The sequence below is a fragment of the Alligator sinensis genome, unplaced genomic scaffold, assembly GCF_000455745.1.
Source record: "Alligator sinensis unplaced genomic scaffold, ASM45574v1 scaffold19_1, whole genome shotgun sequence".
NCBI lineage: Eukaryota > Metazoa > Chordata > Crocodylia > Alligatoridae > Alligator > Alligator sinensis.
In genome coordinates, this window is record NW_005841916.1 from 2,484,529 (window position 1) to 2,499,890 (window position 15,362).

Genomic DNA, 15,362 nt, shown 5'->3' on the forward strand with positions numbered 1-15,362 from the left:
AGAACCTTTTTCAGTCAGTTACATTTCCTCATGTTTTGATGCCGTTGTCATTACACTCCTTGTTGTCAGTCTCAACATAGGGGCCGAGGAGAGTGAAGTAATGCCTCCCTCGTAAATGATCCTGTCAGGTCAAGGTTGATTCATGCTCGTGAACAGCAATAGAGCAACTTGCCTTGATGCCTGTGCTGTATCCTTCCTGAGGATGAATGAGAGAGTCGAGTTTGTAGGGTAGTTATCTGGCACCTTGTGTTAACAGCAAATTTAATTTTAAAATACAGAAAAGTGGATAAGTGCCAAACTCTGAAAAGAGAGTAAATCTGAACCAACCAAGAATGGACCAGCTCTCCTTAGAGCATCTTATATTGCAAGTGGAAGCCATTGGTAAGCTGGTATGCTGCACATTCACTGTTTTCCCTGATTGGCATTGGCCCGGACCTCCTTGAATACTAATACAGTTGTGTGGATTGTGATGACCATATTGGAAGAGAATGGAAATGGCAAAACCCTGGCATCAGATAATCTGGCTTCTTAATGAGATTTATCTTCCTTATATGTTCTCAATAAATAAATGAATAAAGGTCTAAGTTTTTTTTTTAATGTTCTTCTTCCTGTCTCCTGTCAACAGCCAGCAACCCCAACACGCACAATAGCAGCGACCCCCATTCAGTCACTTCCACAGAGCCAGTCAGCACCAAAGCGAATTGACACTCCCAGCTTGGAGGAGCCCAGTGACCTTGAGGAGCTTGAGCAGTTTGCCAAGACTTTCAAACAAAGACGGATCAAACTTGGATTCACTCAGGTAAAACTGAGCACCTTAGTGCCTCCCCATATTGAGTTAAATCCTTGGCCTTCAAATCTGGAGGGAGAGTACAATAGTACCCCTTCCTAGCAGTGCCTTCTTACATAGAGTTAAGCTCTTGACTTTCTGTAGGGGATTTCTAGGAAAGAACAGAAAAGGCTGAACACATCCTCCTTTCTCCCTTGTTGGTTTTAAAGGGTAGCCATTTTCCCAGCAGGTGCATGCATTTACCAGCTCAGGTTGTCATTGCATGTGCACTGTTCAGTCTACAGGATTTAAAATGAATAGGTCAAAACACTTTAAAAGCTGCCTTCAGAAGTGCAACCTTCTAAAATCATAATAGCATAGTTAACTGTTCTAAGTGTTTATAGAGTGTCAGAATTGTGAAGCTGCTTGGGATGTTGACGGGTTTTTGTCATTCAAACACATTTTCCCATTAAACTTTAGTGGTTCTGTATTTGAGATTTAAGGCTTGTCAAGGTCTCCAAACAAGTGCTGAAATGGCAGAGGTGGATGAAGTCTGATTGTCCCTGGAATAATGTCTAAGTTAAATTCTGTAATGACAAGTTTATTAACCAACTTTTTCTTTCCATCAAGTTCATGTAAGAACACAACTGAAAAGGAAGGGGTTGTGTTATAGTTAAACCAATGAACTAGGTTCCAGGACTCATTATTTCTTAAGAAACAAACTCATTTAAACAAACAAAGGGGAAAAAACACTATACAATCAAGTGTTTTAGATGGTGCTTAAAAGTAAGGATCAGGGAACTGGGAAAAGACTAAGAGAAAGCATGCCCATTACCCTAAGGCTTCCCACAGCAAAAACCCACTTGCCTTCTGACCTAAACCAGGAGGGTGACATCCAACTAGGTGGGTGGTGCAGAGCAGCAGCATACTTTGGGATGAAGTTGAAGAAAGTAATTATGAAAGGTTATTAGATGAAAGGTATAAATTGTAAGTGCAGAATCTGATTGTAGTTTCCATTATCCCCTTGGTAACAGGAGCTGCTGCCTGGAACCAGGAATCCATTCCTGTTTAATATCAAAATTAAATATTTTAATTTTGGAGGAAAAAACAATCTGTCCAGATCAAGAACTCAGGTTGGCAGCACCCTGTTAAACATTGGTGTATTTTGCTAGAAGAAAGAGCAAACAAAAGTCTGAAGTGGATGTTTAAAAAATCTGTCCTCAAAGTAGTCAGTCCAACTTTGTGAGCGCAGGATATAGAAACCCTTCCAGTTGAAAATATGTGCCAAGGTCAGGCGTATTTTTCTGGCAAACTTCTAAATGCCTGAAAAAATCAGGGTTCATAATGGAAGTTCTTGGCAGAGTCTTAATTACAGCTCAGAACAGAACGTACTCAGTAAAATGAAATGCATTTTTTGTTGGCATAGTGTGCCTCTCTCCCTTCCTTCTTTCCACTAGATGGAGGCACTCACATGCTGTGGTGATGAGTGCAATATAAGAGCCAGAATAGAAGAGAATAGTTCCCCTGTAGCCTGATGAAGGGGGCCTTGGTTTGTGCCCATCACCCTTAATTGTGACATTTAGCCTGCCCTGCTGTGCTATTGTGAAATAATTATACAGCAGAAACAAGGGTTTTTTAAGTTAAGGGTTAACTCTCCTTACTGATACTGTCCTGAATTAGTAGTGTGAGGAGGAAAAATGAACACGACAGCTCAAGGATTGCATTTCAGCCTTAGCTTTAAAGTTGTAGTATCAGAAACCATGCGTTATATACAAAGGCAGTTTTTTGTATTACATTTCTCTTCTTAAAAGTATTTTTTCTAGCAAACTTAGAACATGGTAGTTCATCAATCCTTCCTATTCTTTCAGTAAATATGTACATAATTAGGCAGTTCTAATAACTGTTACCTAATTGCGTAATTGGGTAGTAATTAAGGATTCTTATTACTTAGGTTTCCTATAGACACATAATTAAACTGCATGCTCAAGGATAAAAGAAGTTCATTGCCAATAGCACAGCAGGATATTTTCAAACTTGCCAGATTTACTTTGTTTTGTTTTGTTTTAAATAATTATAAGGCTCTTGTTGGCATTACAGATTAATTGCCTAGTCTGTTCCACTTTGGGGTAACGGAACAAACTGGGTTTGCATTTCAGGGGTTTTGGAACCATATTTTAAAATAACTAATAAAAGCAGTTGAACTTCTATTTGTGTGTGTGTGTTTGTTTATTTATTTGTACATTATTAGGAATTTAATTTCCTTAAAGATTATTGTTTGATCTATGCCAAACCCAAATTAAATGTTACGTATGAGTTGGTAATCCTGGAAATTCAGTCAGTGTGTATGAAGACTATGGGGGGAGTGCAGTATTTTGCATATTTTAATATTTTCTGTTAAATGTTACAGTAGCATACAGTCATGTGGATATTAATTATTGATACTTCTCTTCTGGCCTGTTGGTAGTACTGTCATGAAATGAAATTTATTGTAATGTGCTTCATATTTATGGTCACTGGCCTGTGAAATGGCTTCCTCAAATTTGCTGAAAAGAGGCTTTATCCTCCATTTCAGTGATTGGTGACTTTTTGTTTTTCCCCATACATTAATTTCTTCACCTACTTCTGGAGTGCTGCCACCTTTTGGCATGGAAAACCACTTGCAAAGAAATGGTTAACCATCTATTCTGCTTAAATCAAAAAGCAAATATTGGTAGGAAGGATATCAAAGTCAGAGTTGGAATTTGGTCAGGATGCTAGAGAATATCTCAACTTTCACTAGCCTATATACAAATAACACCCATCTCCAAAATAAAGTTTAACTTGTAAGATTTTCTTCTAGAGCCTATATGCAATTCTCTATGAAGTAACCAATGAGCTTCAGAATACACAGAATCATGGGACAGATAGAGGCCATATTTGTAAGGTGTTGCCCAATTTTTCTTCTGCCCAAGTAGCTTGATGAACAATCAGTGATTGTGATCCATCTTTGGAGGGAATTTTTTGTACATGCATTTTTTAACTTAGTTTTTTAAAATCTTTGTTGTTGGTTTGAAAGTAACCCCTATGCATTCCTTTAGTTTGTTGAGACCAGTCTCTGGTAGTAGGGCTGCCTTGGGAGAAAATAAAGCAAGTACTGTTTGCAATCTAGCTATATGGCATATTAAACTGAACTGTGTCCATCATGACCAATCCTCTCAAAGTCTCTTTATACGACCTTTCAAAATTGTTGTAAAATTGTATGGTATGGATGCAAACCACTATTTCTGTAGTATGATACATTTTCTCTAAATGGGATTAAGTTTACACCATGGGCAGCACCTCTGCACTTGCAAAAAGTACTAAGAGACTGTTTTTCAATAACCACAGTCAGGAACTAAATTTTCAAATTAGTTTTAAAAAATGACAACAAGTATATCAGTGCCTTTGAGTGTCTTCAGAGGGAATGCCTTAGTATTAACTAAGGGAATAGGGTATCACCTGCTAAAGAATCAACCATCTGGGGTTTTCCTTGGAGGTCTCTAGTCCAAATAATAATGACACCACTTCCTGTTTAGTTTAATTTGATAACAGCTCACTCCTGAGCGCACAACACATTGAGATCCATATGTATAAATGCAAGTACCAGCAGAATGGTTGAGATGGAGCCAAAAATGAGTTTGGAGAGGTAATAATGCCTTATGTAGAAATGGCAGCAGTTGTCAGGCTTTGGCTATAAGCTTCCTGATTTCCCTTTGACAGATGTGTGATGGTGTTGGAAACCCCATGGTAGTCATTATTGGGAGTAGTTCAACTTTTTTCTTGATTCTAAAATAGAGATTAGATGGAGATGTTTAATGTGAACACGGCAAGATAAAGTTCAGTTGAAACTCAAATGAGCACCTTTTATAATGTCCTTGAAATATGATGGTGGCACATAGCCAAACTTAATCCTTTCACAGTTTGTTGGAAGTTTGACTAGTGACCGGGGGCTAACAGCTCAGTGAATTCAAACGAGACAGCTGAGAACTTTTCTTCCTTGACACTAAGTTGGTATGTGTTCACCTCAGTTCGCAAGAGATCCCTGACCATATATTTTACTAGAGAAAACACTCTTATGATTTAATACTAAGTGGGATGTGGTGCCCAGTAATTTTACTGTTGAGACCAAAGCAAAACACATTGCACCTCTTTGAAACTTAGGAAGTTGAGGATAGGCAAGAATCACATTAATTCATGATTATCTACTTTCTCACAAGTCCTCTTAGCAGTGAGCAAATTTCTGTACACCTGAATTCCTAGTGTGCAATGGGATTACAATGAAAGCACACACATGCCTGCCTGTCTGTCAGCTAGAGCTGTGTGGGGAACAGCAAGGGCTTCTGTAGCAAAGAATCTTATGTTAATGAGTACTTTTTCTTTCTCTCTGTGCAGGGTGATGTTGGGCTCGCTATGGGCAAACTCTATGGAAATGACTTCAGCCAAACTACCATCTCTCGCTTTGAAGCCTTGAACCTCAGCTTTAAGAACATGTGCAAGTTAAAGCCACTTCTGGAAAAGTGGCTTAATGATGCAGGTGAGCAAGTCGGCAGATCTCACAATCCTGCCACAAACCCAGTGGGATCGTAAAAAATACTTTGCTGATCTGTTTGGTTTCAGCCTTACAAGGCTTGTTAATAAAAAGCCTCTGAAACGCTCATATGGGCTCTACAGTCAGTGTCATTGGGTGGAGTGAGGGAAAAGTATATGCCATGCTTTTTAGTGTACATATATGCATATGAATTCTAAACCGTCTAGGTCTTGTAGTTCATAGAGGTGTAATGTGCTATTACTTCAGTCAGCAGTCTTTGTTGCACACAATGTTGCACCTTGCATACACACACTTCCTGTCAGCCCCCTTGCTTGTCCCCTGGGTTTCCTCCCATCTCACCCTGTTTTAGGAACTCTCCACAATCATTCCCTCCATCAAGCTGGGCCTCTGTATATTCTCACCCATGCCCGGGGCTCTCCATGGCCCTTTTCTTCTGCCCATTATTATTTAGGACTGTTCTTTACTGGGAGATAAACCATTTATGGTATCAACATTTCAGCCTCTGTTAAGGCCAATGAATAGAGTTTAGATGGGTTAAGTGTATTACGGGTGTTAATCCATCAGTTATTCGATCTTCAGTCAAACACAAGTCTAGCAGAATCTGATGGTCTTCTATTCAGATGGCAGGGATTCTGCGATTCCCTCATTTTTTAACTTCTGGTTTTTTTTGATTTTCACCAAAGCAATAGGATTCTACATGTTGATGTCCAGTTTGTCCCCTGAAATTTTGGAATTGATCAACTGTGCCGATGAAATGTTATTTCATAATATCCAAACAGGGGAGTTCCATTGAGTTCTTTAGGGCTTTGCATTTGTCTGCCAACATGAAATATCAATAGAAACTTACTGGCCTGGGGACATGAAATTTCTGGGCTTTTGGTGAACATGTTGGTATGTGATATGCCTCCCATTATAGGCCATGAAAAGGCTTTCACTGACTTCAGCTGGAATTAGATTGAAACCTAAGTAGGCACACCTACACAGAGGAACATTATTAGCAACGGCTCATCTATTCTCTGATCATAGGATTTGTCATAGAATTTATTAACTGCTATAGATTTGTCCACCAGAATCTCAACTTTCATTTAAAATAAATACATTTCTGTCCCTTACGATTGCAAAAGTAACCTTGAAAATACAGGCTGAATATATGTGCCCATTTGAATCTGCAAAGAGCCTAGAACAGAAGCACTGAGCAGTGTGGTCTGCCCCACCCATTCATCTCACCCAGGGCCCTGTAAACCCCAGGATTCTGCAGCTGAAATTCAAGTTTCTGTTGCAGCCAGGAGCATGACACTTTCAGTCGCCCTGTCTTAATACGGCCTGTTGCAGCTTCCCTTTGTTCTCTGTCTTTTTCCACAAGGGGAAATCAACTCAGTTTCTATAACCTTCCTTTACTATCTTACAGAACCATGTAGAAGAGAATCAGGGAGGTAAATATCACCTCGCAGCCAGTAGGCAGCCTAGTAAAGATATCAGCTAAGACCTGGGGAGTAAAGTGGATGAACTACTGAAACTAACTACAAACTTCTTCCTTCCCTGAGAGAGGGGAGCAGGGGAAGGCATTCTGTGCTGGTGGGCTTAGACAACAGCACAAGTGTTATAGCTCACAGAACAAGGCTGTCTGGAGATTGTTTAAAAAGAATCATTGGTGAAAATGATCATTTGCCTTGTATCTCAGTTACCATATTTATTCGCATACAAATATACCTTTTCCCCAAATATTAATTCTCCAAAATTAGGGTGCCTATCTTAAGTGAGGAAATGTGATTTCTGTGCTGGAATGGAGGTATGGGGATGCTGGAATGGCTTGTAGAAGCTGTGCTCCCTTCTGGCTGCTTGGAACAGGAGCAGAGTCCATTTGCTGGGTTAATTTGCCCTCCCCTTGCTGTTCAGCTGAAAGCTAGAAATGTAACCCTGCCAAGGCTGCTGCTGAATTGGCAGCAGCGTTTGGCTGTTCATCCATAAGCTACTGCCAGTTTGGCAGTGATTGTGACAGGGTCAAAGGTCTACTTTTTGACTGGGCAGCAAAGGGTGGGCAAGTGACACTGGCAGGTGGATTCTGATCTTGCTCCATGTGACCAGCATTCAGCCATGACTCTGGAAAAAAGTCTTCGTTTTCTTCTTCATTCTGCCTTCCCAAAACAATGCACATCTTACTGGGGGCTTGTGAGACAGTTGGGTGATGTTTCCAACCATGTGCCAGAATAAAATAGGGAGAAAGATGGGAATGAAAGATATTTTATAGAGATGTAATAAACTAACGTTGTTGTGAAGTGCAGGGCATAGACAACAGGCCCTGCACACAGCATGTCCGTTTTAGGTATAATTGGTCATCTCAAGGTTGAATGCTTGTGTTGTGAAGGAACCCTGCTGGGCTTGTAACAAATACAGGGTGCCTTTTGCCTTCTCTCACACAAGTCATTATATATGTGGGATGCTTGCGTTAGGTTGCAGTGCATTGGAATAGCATAATTTCCTGTTGCTTCATGCTCTCTTCTCCTCTTTCAGAAAACCTCTCATCTGATTCAGCTCTCTCCACCCCAAGTGCCCTGAATTCCCCAGGGCTGGGAATCGAGGGCTTAAACCGTAGGAGGAAGAAACGCACCAGCATAGAGACCAACATACGTGTGGCCTTAGAGAAGAGTTTCCTGGAGGTTGGTGAGCCTGTTGTTGTGCCTGGTCCATGTAGAAATAATGGCTTTTCCCAAAAGCGTGCCTCTTGAGAGGAAAGAATTCTCCATTTAGGAGCAACATCAAGTAGACACTGGAAAATGCACATCAAGGGAGATGGAAATATAATCAATATAGTATATTTACGATGCATGTTAAACATATGAGGGTGTTTTAGAAAGTAATGGCAATTCTGAAATAAAACCATTATGTGTGCAGTGAGTGGGAAACTACACAGCAGCAGGGAATGCTGATGGCGACATCTTTTAACAGACCCATCATCTATGACTACATAGAAAAAATGGTATGGTCCAGTAAATGATCATAGCATACAAAATTGTTTTATTTAAAAATTGCCATTACTTTTTGAAATTCCCTCATATTAAAATGTAGTATATTGCGAGTCTGTGTCATTTAATGCGAGTCATGATCATAAGGAACATATTCCACCTGCCAGTAGCTTGGCTTCCCTCAAAACATCCAATATGGTCCACCCTTTCAAAAGCCTTTGATTTTTCCTTACTCAGTGGCACAAAGAATGGTCAGCACAAACACCAATCAGTCACCACATCATTTCTGACCTGACAGTCAGTCAACTAGGATTTAACTGGCCACATCATTATTGGGCACTTCTCAATGGTTTTTTGAACTAGACAGAGTTACTCTGCCTCAGATCTATACCAGTGTGGCCTTCGCAGTGAAAGTAAATGCCCTTGTGGACAAGTTCAAATTATGTCCCACATTGTTGACTTGTGTCCATTCACAATATAACCTGGTGGCCTTCAAGCTCTTCACACTGGTGATGGCATCGCCTTAAGATGGCTGAAACAATATGCCGAAACCACATACAATGAATAAAATAAAAGTCAGGGCTCCTAGCTCTTTTGAATTATATTCTACTGCTTGAATATGTCACAAGTGAGTCCATTACGTGACTAACTGTGTAACATGAACTAAGTTGCATAACCTCTCATACAGTCGGGAAAGTCCACTTGTGTGTTTCACAGACATGACATGAGACGTGATGTTTGTAACGTCGGCTGATTCACATCTGAAAAGCAAAGCGTAAGTTCAAAGTACCATCATTCAGCCATGACTCTGAATACATGTGCTGAAATCTGCAGTTCCTTGGTCTGTGTGCATGTGCATTTGTGTGCTTGTGTATGCACAAGTGCATTAATATGCATGTGTTTTCACCGTAGAAGGGTGAGGAAAATCTGATAAATTGTGGAAAAAGTATATTGCAAAACAGTCACTAAGCATTATTTCAACATAGCCTCATAAAAGCCATACAGAAGCTTAAATTCAAAGCTAAAGTAAGCAATCTTTCAATCTGCTTAGTAAAATGTCTTTACAGGTGAAGGTGGAATCACAAATATTTTTGCCAAGAATTCACCTAATTTTGATACATTAAAAAGTGTCATTTTGTTGGTTCCTGCCAACTTGTTCTCATTAGTTCCTAATTCAAAGATATCAGACAATGGGGTAGGGCCTAATATTGTGTACTGCAAAAAAGAAGAAAAAGGGAGGAGGGGAGATATGTCTCTGCACATAGGAAGGGAGAAAATAACTAAACATCATCCCTGTTCAGGCTTCATTCACTTCATGTAGCTTTTGTAAGGTACTTTGCTGCAGTCTGGTGTGCAGGATGAATCATAATCCAAGTCCCTGCAAAGCAGAAGAGTAATAGGGACGCTTAGAAGAAAGAGTATTGGGGGTACCTGGAGAGAACTGCTAAGGTGACGCACTTGGCTACTGGCAGCCACGAAGAAAAAAAGGTCTACTTCATTTGAAAGAAACCTCAAGAGTTGAGGATGCCACATGGGAGACATCCTGTCCATCTGAGATGCCAGGACCGTGGATGAGGTCTATAAAGGCCATAACACAGGTGTATCTGAATCCTGTTTCTGCTTAATTCATCCCTCACAACATTTGCTTTGATAAATCAGAAGACATATGGCTTGGGGTCAGCTTATCTCTTCCTCCTGTTCTTTAGCTTACAAAGCTGCTGGAGGACTTGTAATGCACATACCAGAGTGTCATTTCCATGCTTTTTGAATACTGTTTCTCTTTTTCAGAACCAAAAGCCTACCTCGGAGGAGATCACCATGATAGCTGACCAGCTAAACATGGAGAAGGAGGTGATCCGCGTTTGGTTCTGTAACCGACGCCAGAAGGAGAAAAGGATCAACCCACCCAGTAGTGGTGGAACCAGCAGCTCGCCCATCAAAGCAATTTTCCCTTGCCCAACCTCACTGGTAAGAATCAAGAAGCTGAGGAGGCATGCCATAAGGGGAAGAGGCTACTTAATCCTCACTTCGTAGCAACAGTAGGAATTGCATACACCTCACCTACTTTGTGCAAAACATTTAGAAGCACAGATTTACTCCGTGTTCTTGCATGGGATTTTAAATGCCATATTTATATGCTGAAAAAAGATAAAGGTGGCAAATCCACGCATTCTAAGACCCCAAATCCTTAAACTGAACCCCTGATTTAATTTGGCAATAATTAATAGCCAGCTAAATATGTAAGGCAACTACATTTTGTATCACTACTTTAAACAGATGCTAAGGGATCAAAATTCATGTTTGTATTTTATTTCCAGATTGGCTGACTCACCCAAGCCCTTTCTGTAAGGGAAAAATGTTAACTTATTCCCACCCCATCCATCTTGTTCAGCCACATCACTGCTTTTCATCAATAGTAGATTCTATCTGCTCTTAGGCAGTAGTTTGCAGACTGTCATCCAAATATAGCTCTACTACTTTTTGTCCCTTTTGGCCAGGGATGACTTATGTCAAGGTGGGAAAAGAGCTTAAGTAATCTTTGTATCTCATTTTCAAAACTTGTGTCTGCCCAAGGTACATCCAAATTTACTGAACACATGGGTAACAAAATGGACACATCAAGTATCTTCTATTTCTCCACTACCGTTGTTAAAGACAGTCTGTTTTTTTCTGGAGAATGGTTGTTGCCATTGCTGCTACTGCTAAAATTAAACACATCTGGATTCTTTGTAGCCTAAAGCTGTACTGTATAGGTTCTGCCCTCACCACTGTGGACTCTGAGTGCCTTCTAATATATTGTATTAAATAACATAACTAGCATTGGCTATGTCCTCTCATCAGGGAAATAATTGTGCACATTAGTGTTTGGGTTATACATTTAAAAAAAGATGCCCTAATGTGTTTTTAGAAGAGAGGGTAAGATTGTAGAAGTTGTTCTTGCCCTGAGGGAACGCAGTGGTGAGGTTTATGATGGCTTATAGTTCCTCAGTACACCTAAAACCTTCAGTGCCCTAAAACCCATGTCCTACCCAGAAAAATTAAGACTTTTGTGGTATAAAATTCTATTATGCTGAGAAACTTGAGTTGATCATGTACACATGCTAGGTCTGTGCCATGGACTGCCTTGAAAATAAGGATTGGGACCTTGGCTTGATGGGTCTGTGTGATGGAAACAAGCATAGAGCATGGGACAGGTTTGATATGCTCATAATAGCTGGCGTTGTTTTGAGGCACACTGCAAATCTAGTTTTTTGTGTTCATAGAACATTTCTTAAAAGCTGCTCTATCCTACTCCATCCCTCTCCATGTTTCAAATGTAACAAACAAGGGAGTTTATTACTTCCTTTAAGAGAATATGCAGTAGCAATTCAGGGGGCTGTTCATCTCACTGTGGTTAGTGCTCTTTTTTTTTTAAATACTTCAGATGTTATGTATGTCCATTCCAACACTGTTCTGTGCTTATGGACAGCACATCTTAGATGCACATATGCTTTTTAATCCTTGAACTGCATGTTTTGTTTTTAATCTTTTCTTGTAAGTTGGTTCCTTCAGCCCTTTACTCTTGGTGGTATTTCTCTGAACTTCTTCCAGTTTATATGCAGCTTGCCTCTATTAAGATGCTAGTTTCATTTGAAAGCCCTGAACTCAGAGGTCCGTTAAATGAAGGAAATGCACCAAAGTGAAGTTTGGTCAAGGAAAGGTAAAACGTGCTACATATGCAATGATAAAACACCCAGAAAAGAGAGTAGGATAATACGTAGTGGTGCATGGAAGGTATTCAAGCTATAAGGCTTTGGCTTTGGGTCTGCCTTCACTTCTACCATCTGGGTCCTGTTCCAGGATATCTCAAGCCTCCCAAAAGTGAACGGCGTGCTTTGCCTTGTGTGCAGATGCATCCAGCAGGTTAGTCCCCTTTCTGGAATGTGCTGTACCCTCACCATCAAGTCACGGCTCCACACATTGCACCATTGCCTGACAGGCAGGTTAGACCCTATCCCTAACCCTCCCATCAGCATCGGCCTTAATCGTCAGCCCTCCAGTCAAAGTGTGATGGGTATTCTAACTGTCTCTGTGAGCAGTGAGAACAACATCCAGAAGCTGATAGACTGTCAGCGCACCTATGAACATATCTCCTCAGCCTGCGTTAACTGGGCTGAAAGTAATACCTTTCTGCTGGGCATCTGTGATATTTTAAAGGTGCTGGAGGTCTTCCTGAGCACACCTTTATATTTGGCCCAGAACTTGGAAAGCCTCATTGAGGAGTTCAAGGAGCAGCTACAGTGGCAGTGCTGGCACCTGCTCAGCCTGTCTTACTGCAGCTGAGTCCTGATCTATTAACAATTTGATGGCTCTTGCCCTGAGGTACGGGCTTGGTGCCCAGGGCTCACGTTCATCCCTGCTCCAGAAGCTCCTTGTAGTCTTATTCTGGGATGGGTACCACTGGGTCCAGTGGGCTGTCCTCCATCTGCCCACCACCAGGAGCGTCAGCGCCTAACTGATCTCGTGAGAAGGGTGTCTGTTTTCCACTTATAGGCCCTTAAGCAACTGCTCTTTGCTGGTGAACTATTCCCCTGGTGCCAGCTAGCCTGCTCATTTCTATACTGTGTGGCCTTAGCTGCAGCCAAGAGCTGTTCCTCTTGGATCCCAACTGCCTCAGTGGGGACGCCCTCCTTCCTTTCTGCTGTGGCCTTGCCTGGCCCTGGCAGGTCTCTTTCTGCCTTAGACCCCAAGCCAGGCACCTTAGTTTTCCCTGAGATGCTATGGGAGCTATTGGTCCAAAACCTGACTTTGCATTGACAATGCCAAGCTGAGTTTCAGAAAGCCTCGTGGTCAACTTGGTCTCGTCACAAACCATCAAGTTTGTCCACCTCCTTGATCTAGTACAGTCTGCCTGGCTCCTGGCTGGGCCTGGACTACATCTGCCTGGCTGCTCACCTCCTGGCCAAAGTGAAAGCAGCCCTCCCTGAGGATGCTGTAGCTGCCCTGGAGGATAACCTCAGCCTGTAGCAAGCCCTCCCGACCATCTCTGTGGACATACCAACTTTGTTGTTGCCTGTCGTCCCAGCTGTGGACAGTGAGGAGAGTGGTGTGCCTGCCACTCTGTTGTCTCTCCCAGTGCCTGAGGGGAGTGTGTATGTTGGAGTTTCTGCTTCGAGCATCTCTCTTGAAAGGCGCTATATATGTGAGTTGTCCAGGTGCTTGCATCCTTGCACCTGTCCTGATGCTGCCTAGAGGCAGCACCTGGTGGCAGTGATGCTGAGGCAAGTGTGCTCAGCCTGGTGCACTCTGTACAAGTGCCCATCCAGTGGCACCTGCTGCAAGGGCCCTAGCCACTGATACCTTTATCTGCCACCTGGCAGCATTGGCAGCCTTCCCCTTTTGCAAGGAGGAGGTGAAGACCCTCTACCATATGTGTGTTGACTGCCTCTGGCTGCAGCTGCTCTTTGCGACTCTATCGCCCTCTTTGTTGTGCTGGGCTTAGATTTCAGTGAAATGGCATACATCTTTTCAGTCCTGTACTGGGCTGCTGAGAGAATGTAATCTTCCTGGCTTACTTCCTCCTGGGGCAGGCTAAGACAGCTGCAGTGAAGAGCTGCCAGAACTGACTTGCCAGAAAGGACACCCTCCTTCTTCAATTCCTCATAGTACCTTTGAGTTTTGGCACTCTGTCCTAAAGTAAAACCTGGACCCGTTTGTGTCCTACTGGGCCACTAAGGGGTTCCTATGTACAGTGGAAGAGGGCCAGCTGGTCTTTAAAGTGTGGTCGCGAGTGTGTGGGAATAGGGGAGGTTTAAAGTTTCCTTCATGGTCATGTTATCTAATTGTTCTTGGGTTATTGCTTGTCACTCCTAGCCCCGCGTGAGTTTCCATCATTTTAAATGGCTGCTCTTAACTGGTTGTGTGCTGCCTTTTCTACTTCTACTTGAAAGGTCCAAAGAGTCTCTGTCAGGGTGTGGTGATATAAGCCAAAACATTTTCTGTTGAAATAGCAAGGCATTAGAATTTAATAGAAATGTATTTGTGTAGTATTTCCCCTGATACCCTCTTCAGTTGATGATGGAAAGAAAGAAACTCAACTTTGGTAACTAACCCTGAAGCATTTTTTTTGCTCTCAGAACCTGAGCAGTTATGTTCCTTTCTGACCTCCAGGTGGCAACCACGCCAAGCCTTGTGACAAGCAGTGCAGCTACTACCCTGACTGTCAACCCTGTGCTCCCTCTGACCAGTGCTGCTGTAACTAGTCTGTCAGTCGCAGGTAAGAGACACCCCACAGCAGCAACTCATAAACTCCCAGCAGCCAGCGATTAAACAATTTGTGTGATAGTTTTGTCCAGTAGTGCTGTGTACCTATCAAGCAAGTAGCATATTGTTTAAGGAAAACAATATTGTACCAGATTTCATATACTCCAGCATTGTATTGTCATTTGACAGATGCTAGGACTTGTTGGATTCTGTTGCTTAACTTCCATCCAGAACTCACTTGTCGAGTTTCTGTACCCCGTGCCAAATAGCATGAGTTGGGAGGTCTCAGATATGCTCAGTTAAAGTCGTGTATGTATACATTTGTGGCTTAAGCACACACATCCACAAAACAATACAGAAAATGTCCCTTTAGTTCTCTATTCAAAGATTTGATTCAACTCCAGACTGATCAACTTTCTCTGACCCCACTCTCACCTGACGCTTCTTAATTTTTCTTGTTGTTATGCAGTATCATCATCATCCACATCAGTAGCATTAATGGTATAGTGGAGGTCAATGCAAGCTCCCCCAACATGGTCCTGCCATCATGCCTGTGTTCAATAATTTAGTCTTTGTGACTCTCCAATATGTCTTTAGCTGCAACGCAAGTGTAAAAAAGTATACCTTAGAAGTAAAAGGCACTATTTTCCATTGACAGCCTACTGAACCACCCAGCCTCTTTGTGAAGAGCCATTTTAATTACAGTTCAAGATCCATGTGCACTAGTCCATCTCTCTTTAGAACTTACCATATTTACCCAACCCAAGATGACCCTGAATTTAAGACAGCCCCCAAATAATTAGATTCTGTACATGGAAAAATG

The 15,362-nt window shown here is 41.9% G+C and overlaps 1 protein-coding gene across 8 annotated transcripts in view; it reads left to right on the forward strand.

Annotated features, from left to right (window-relative positions):
• POU2F1 (POU class 2 homeobox 1) overlaps positions 1-15,362 on the forward strand; it is a 147,647-nt gene that overhangs the window by 115,261 nt on the left and 17,024 nt on the right. For all 8 annotated transcript variants that reach the window (XR_003092903.1, XM_025198178.1, XM_025198179.1 and 5 more), the window contains 5 exons: positions 626-799; positions 5,177-5,318; positions 7,845-7,990; positions 10,085-10,264; positions 14,447-14,552. Coding sequence is in view for 7 of the 8 variants with exons in the window: in XM_025198178.1 (XP_025053963.1) it covers positions 626-799; positions 5,177-5,318; positions 7,845-7,990; positions 10,085-10,264; positions 14,447-14,552 (748 nt within the window). In the remaining variant the exon portion in view is untranslated. The remainder of the gene's footprint in view (positions 1-625; positions 800-5,176; positions 5,319-7,844; positions 7,991-10,084; positions 10,265-14,446; positions 14,553-15,362) is intronic.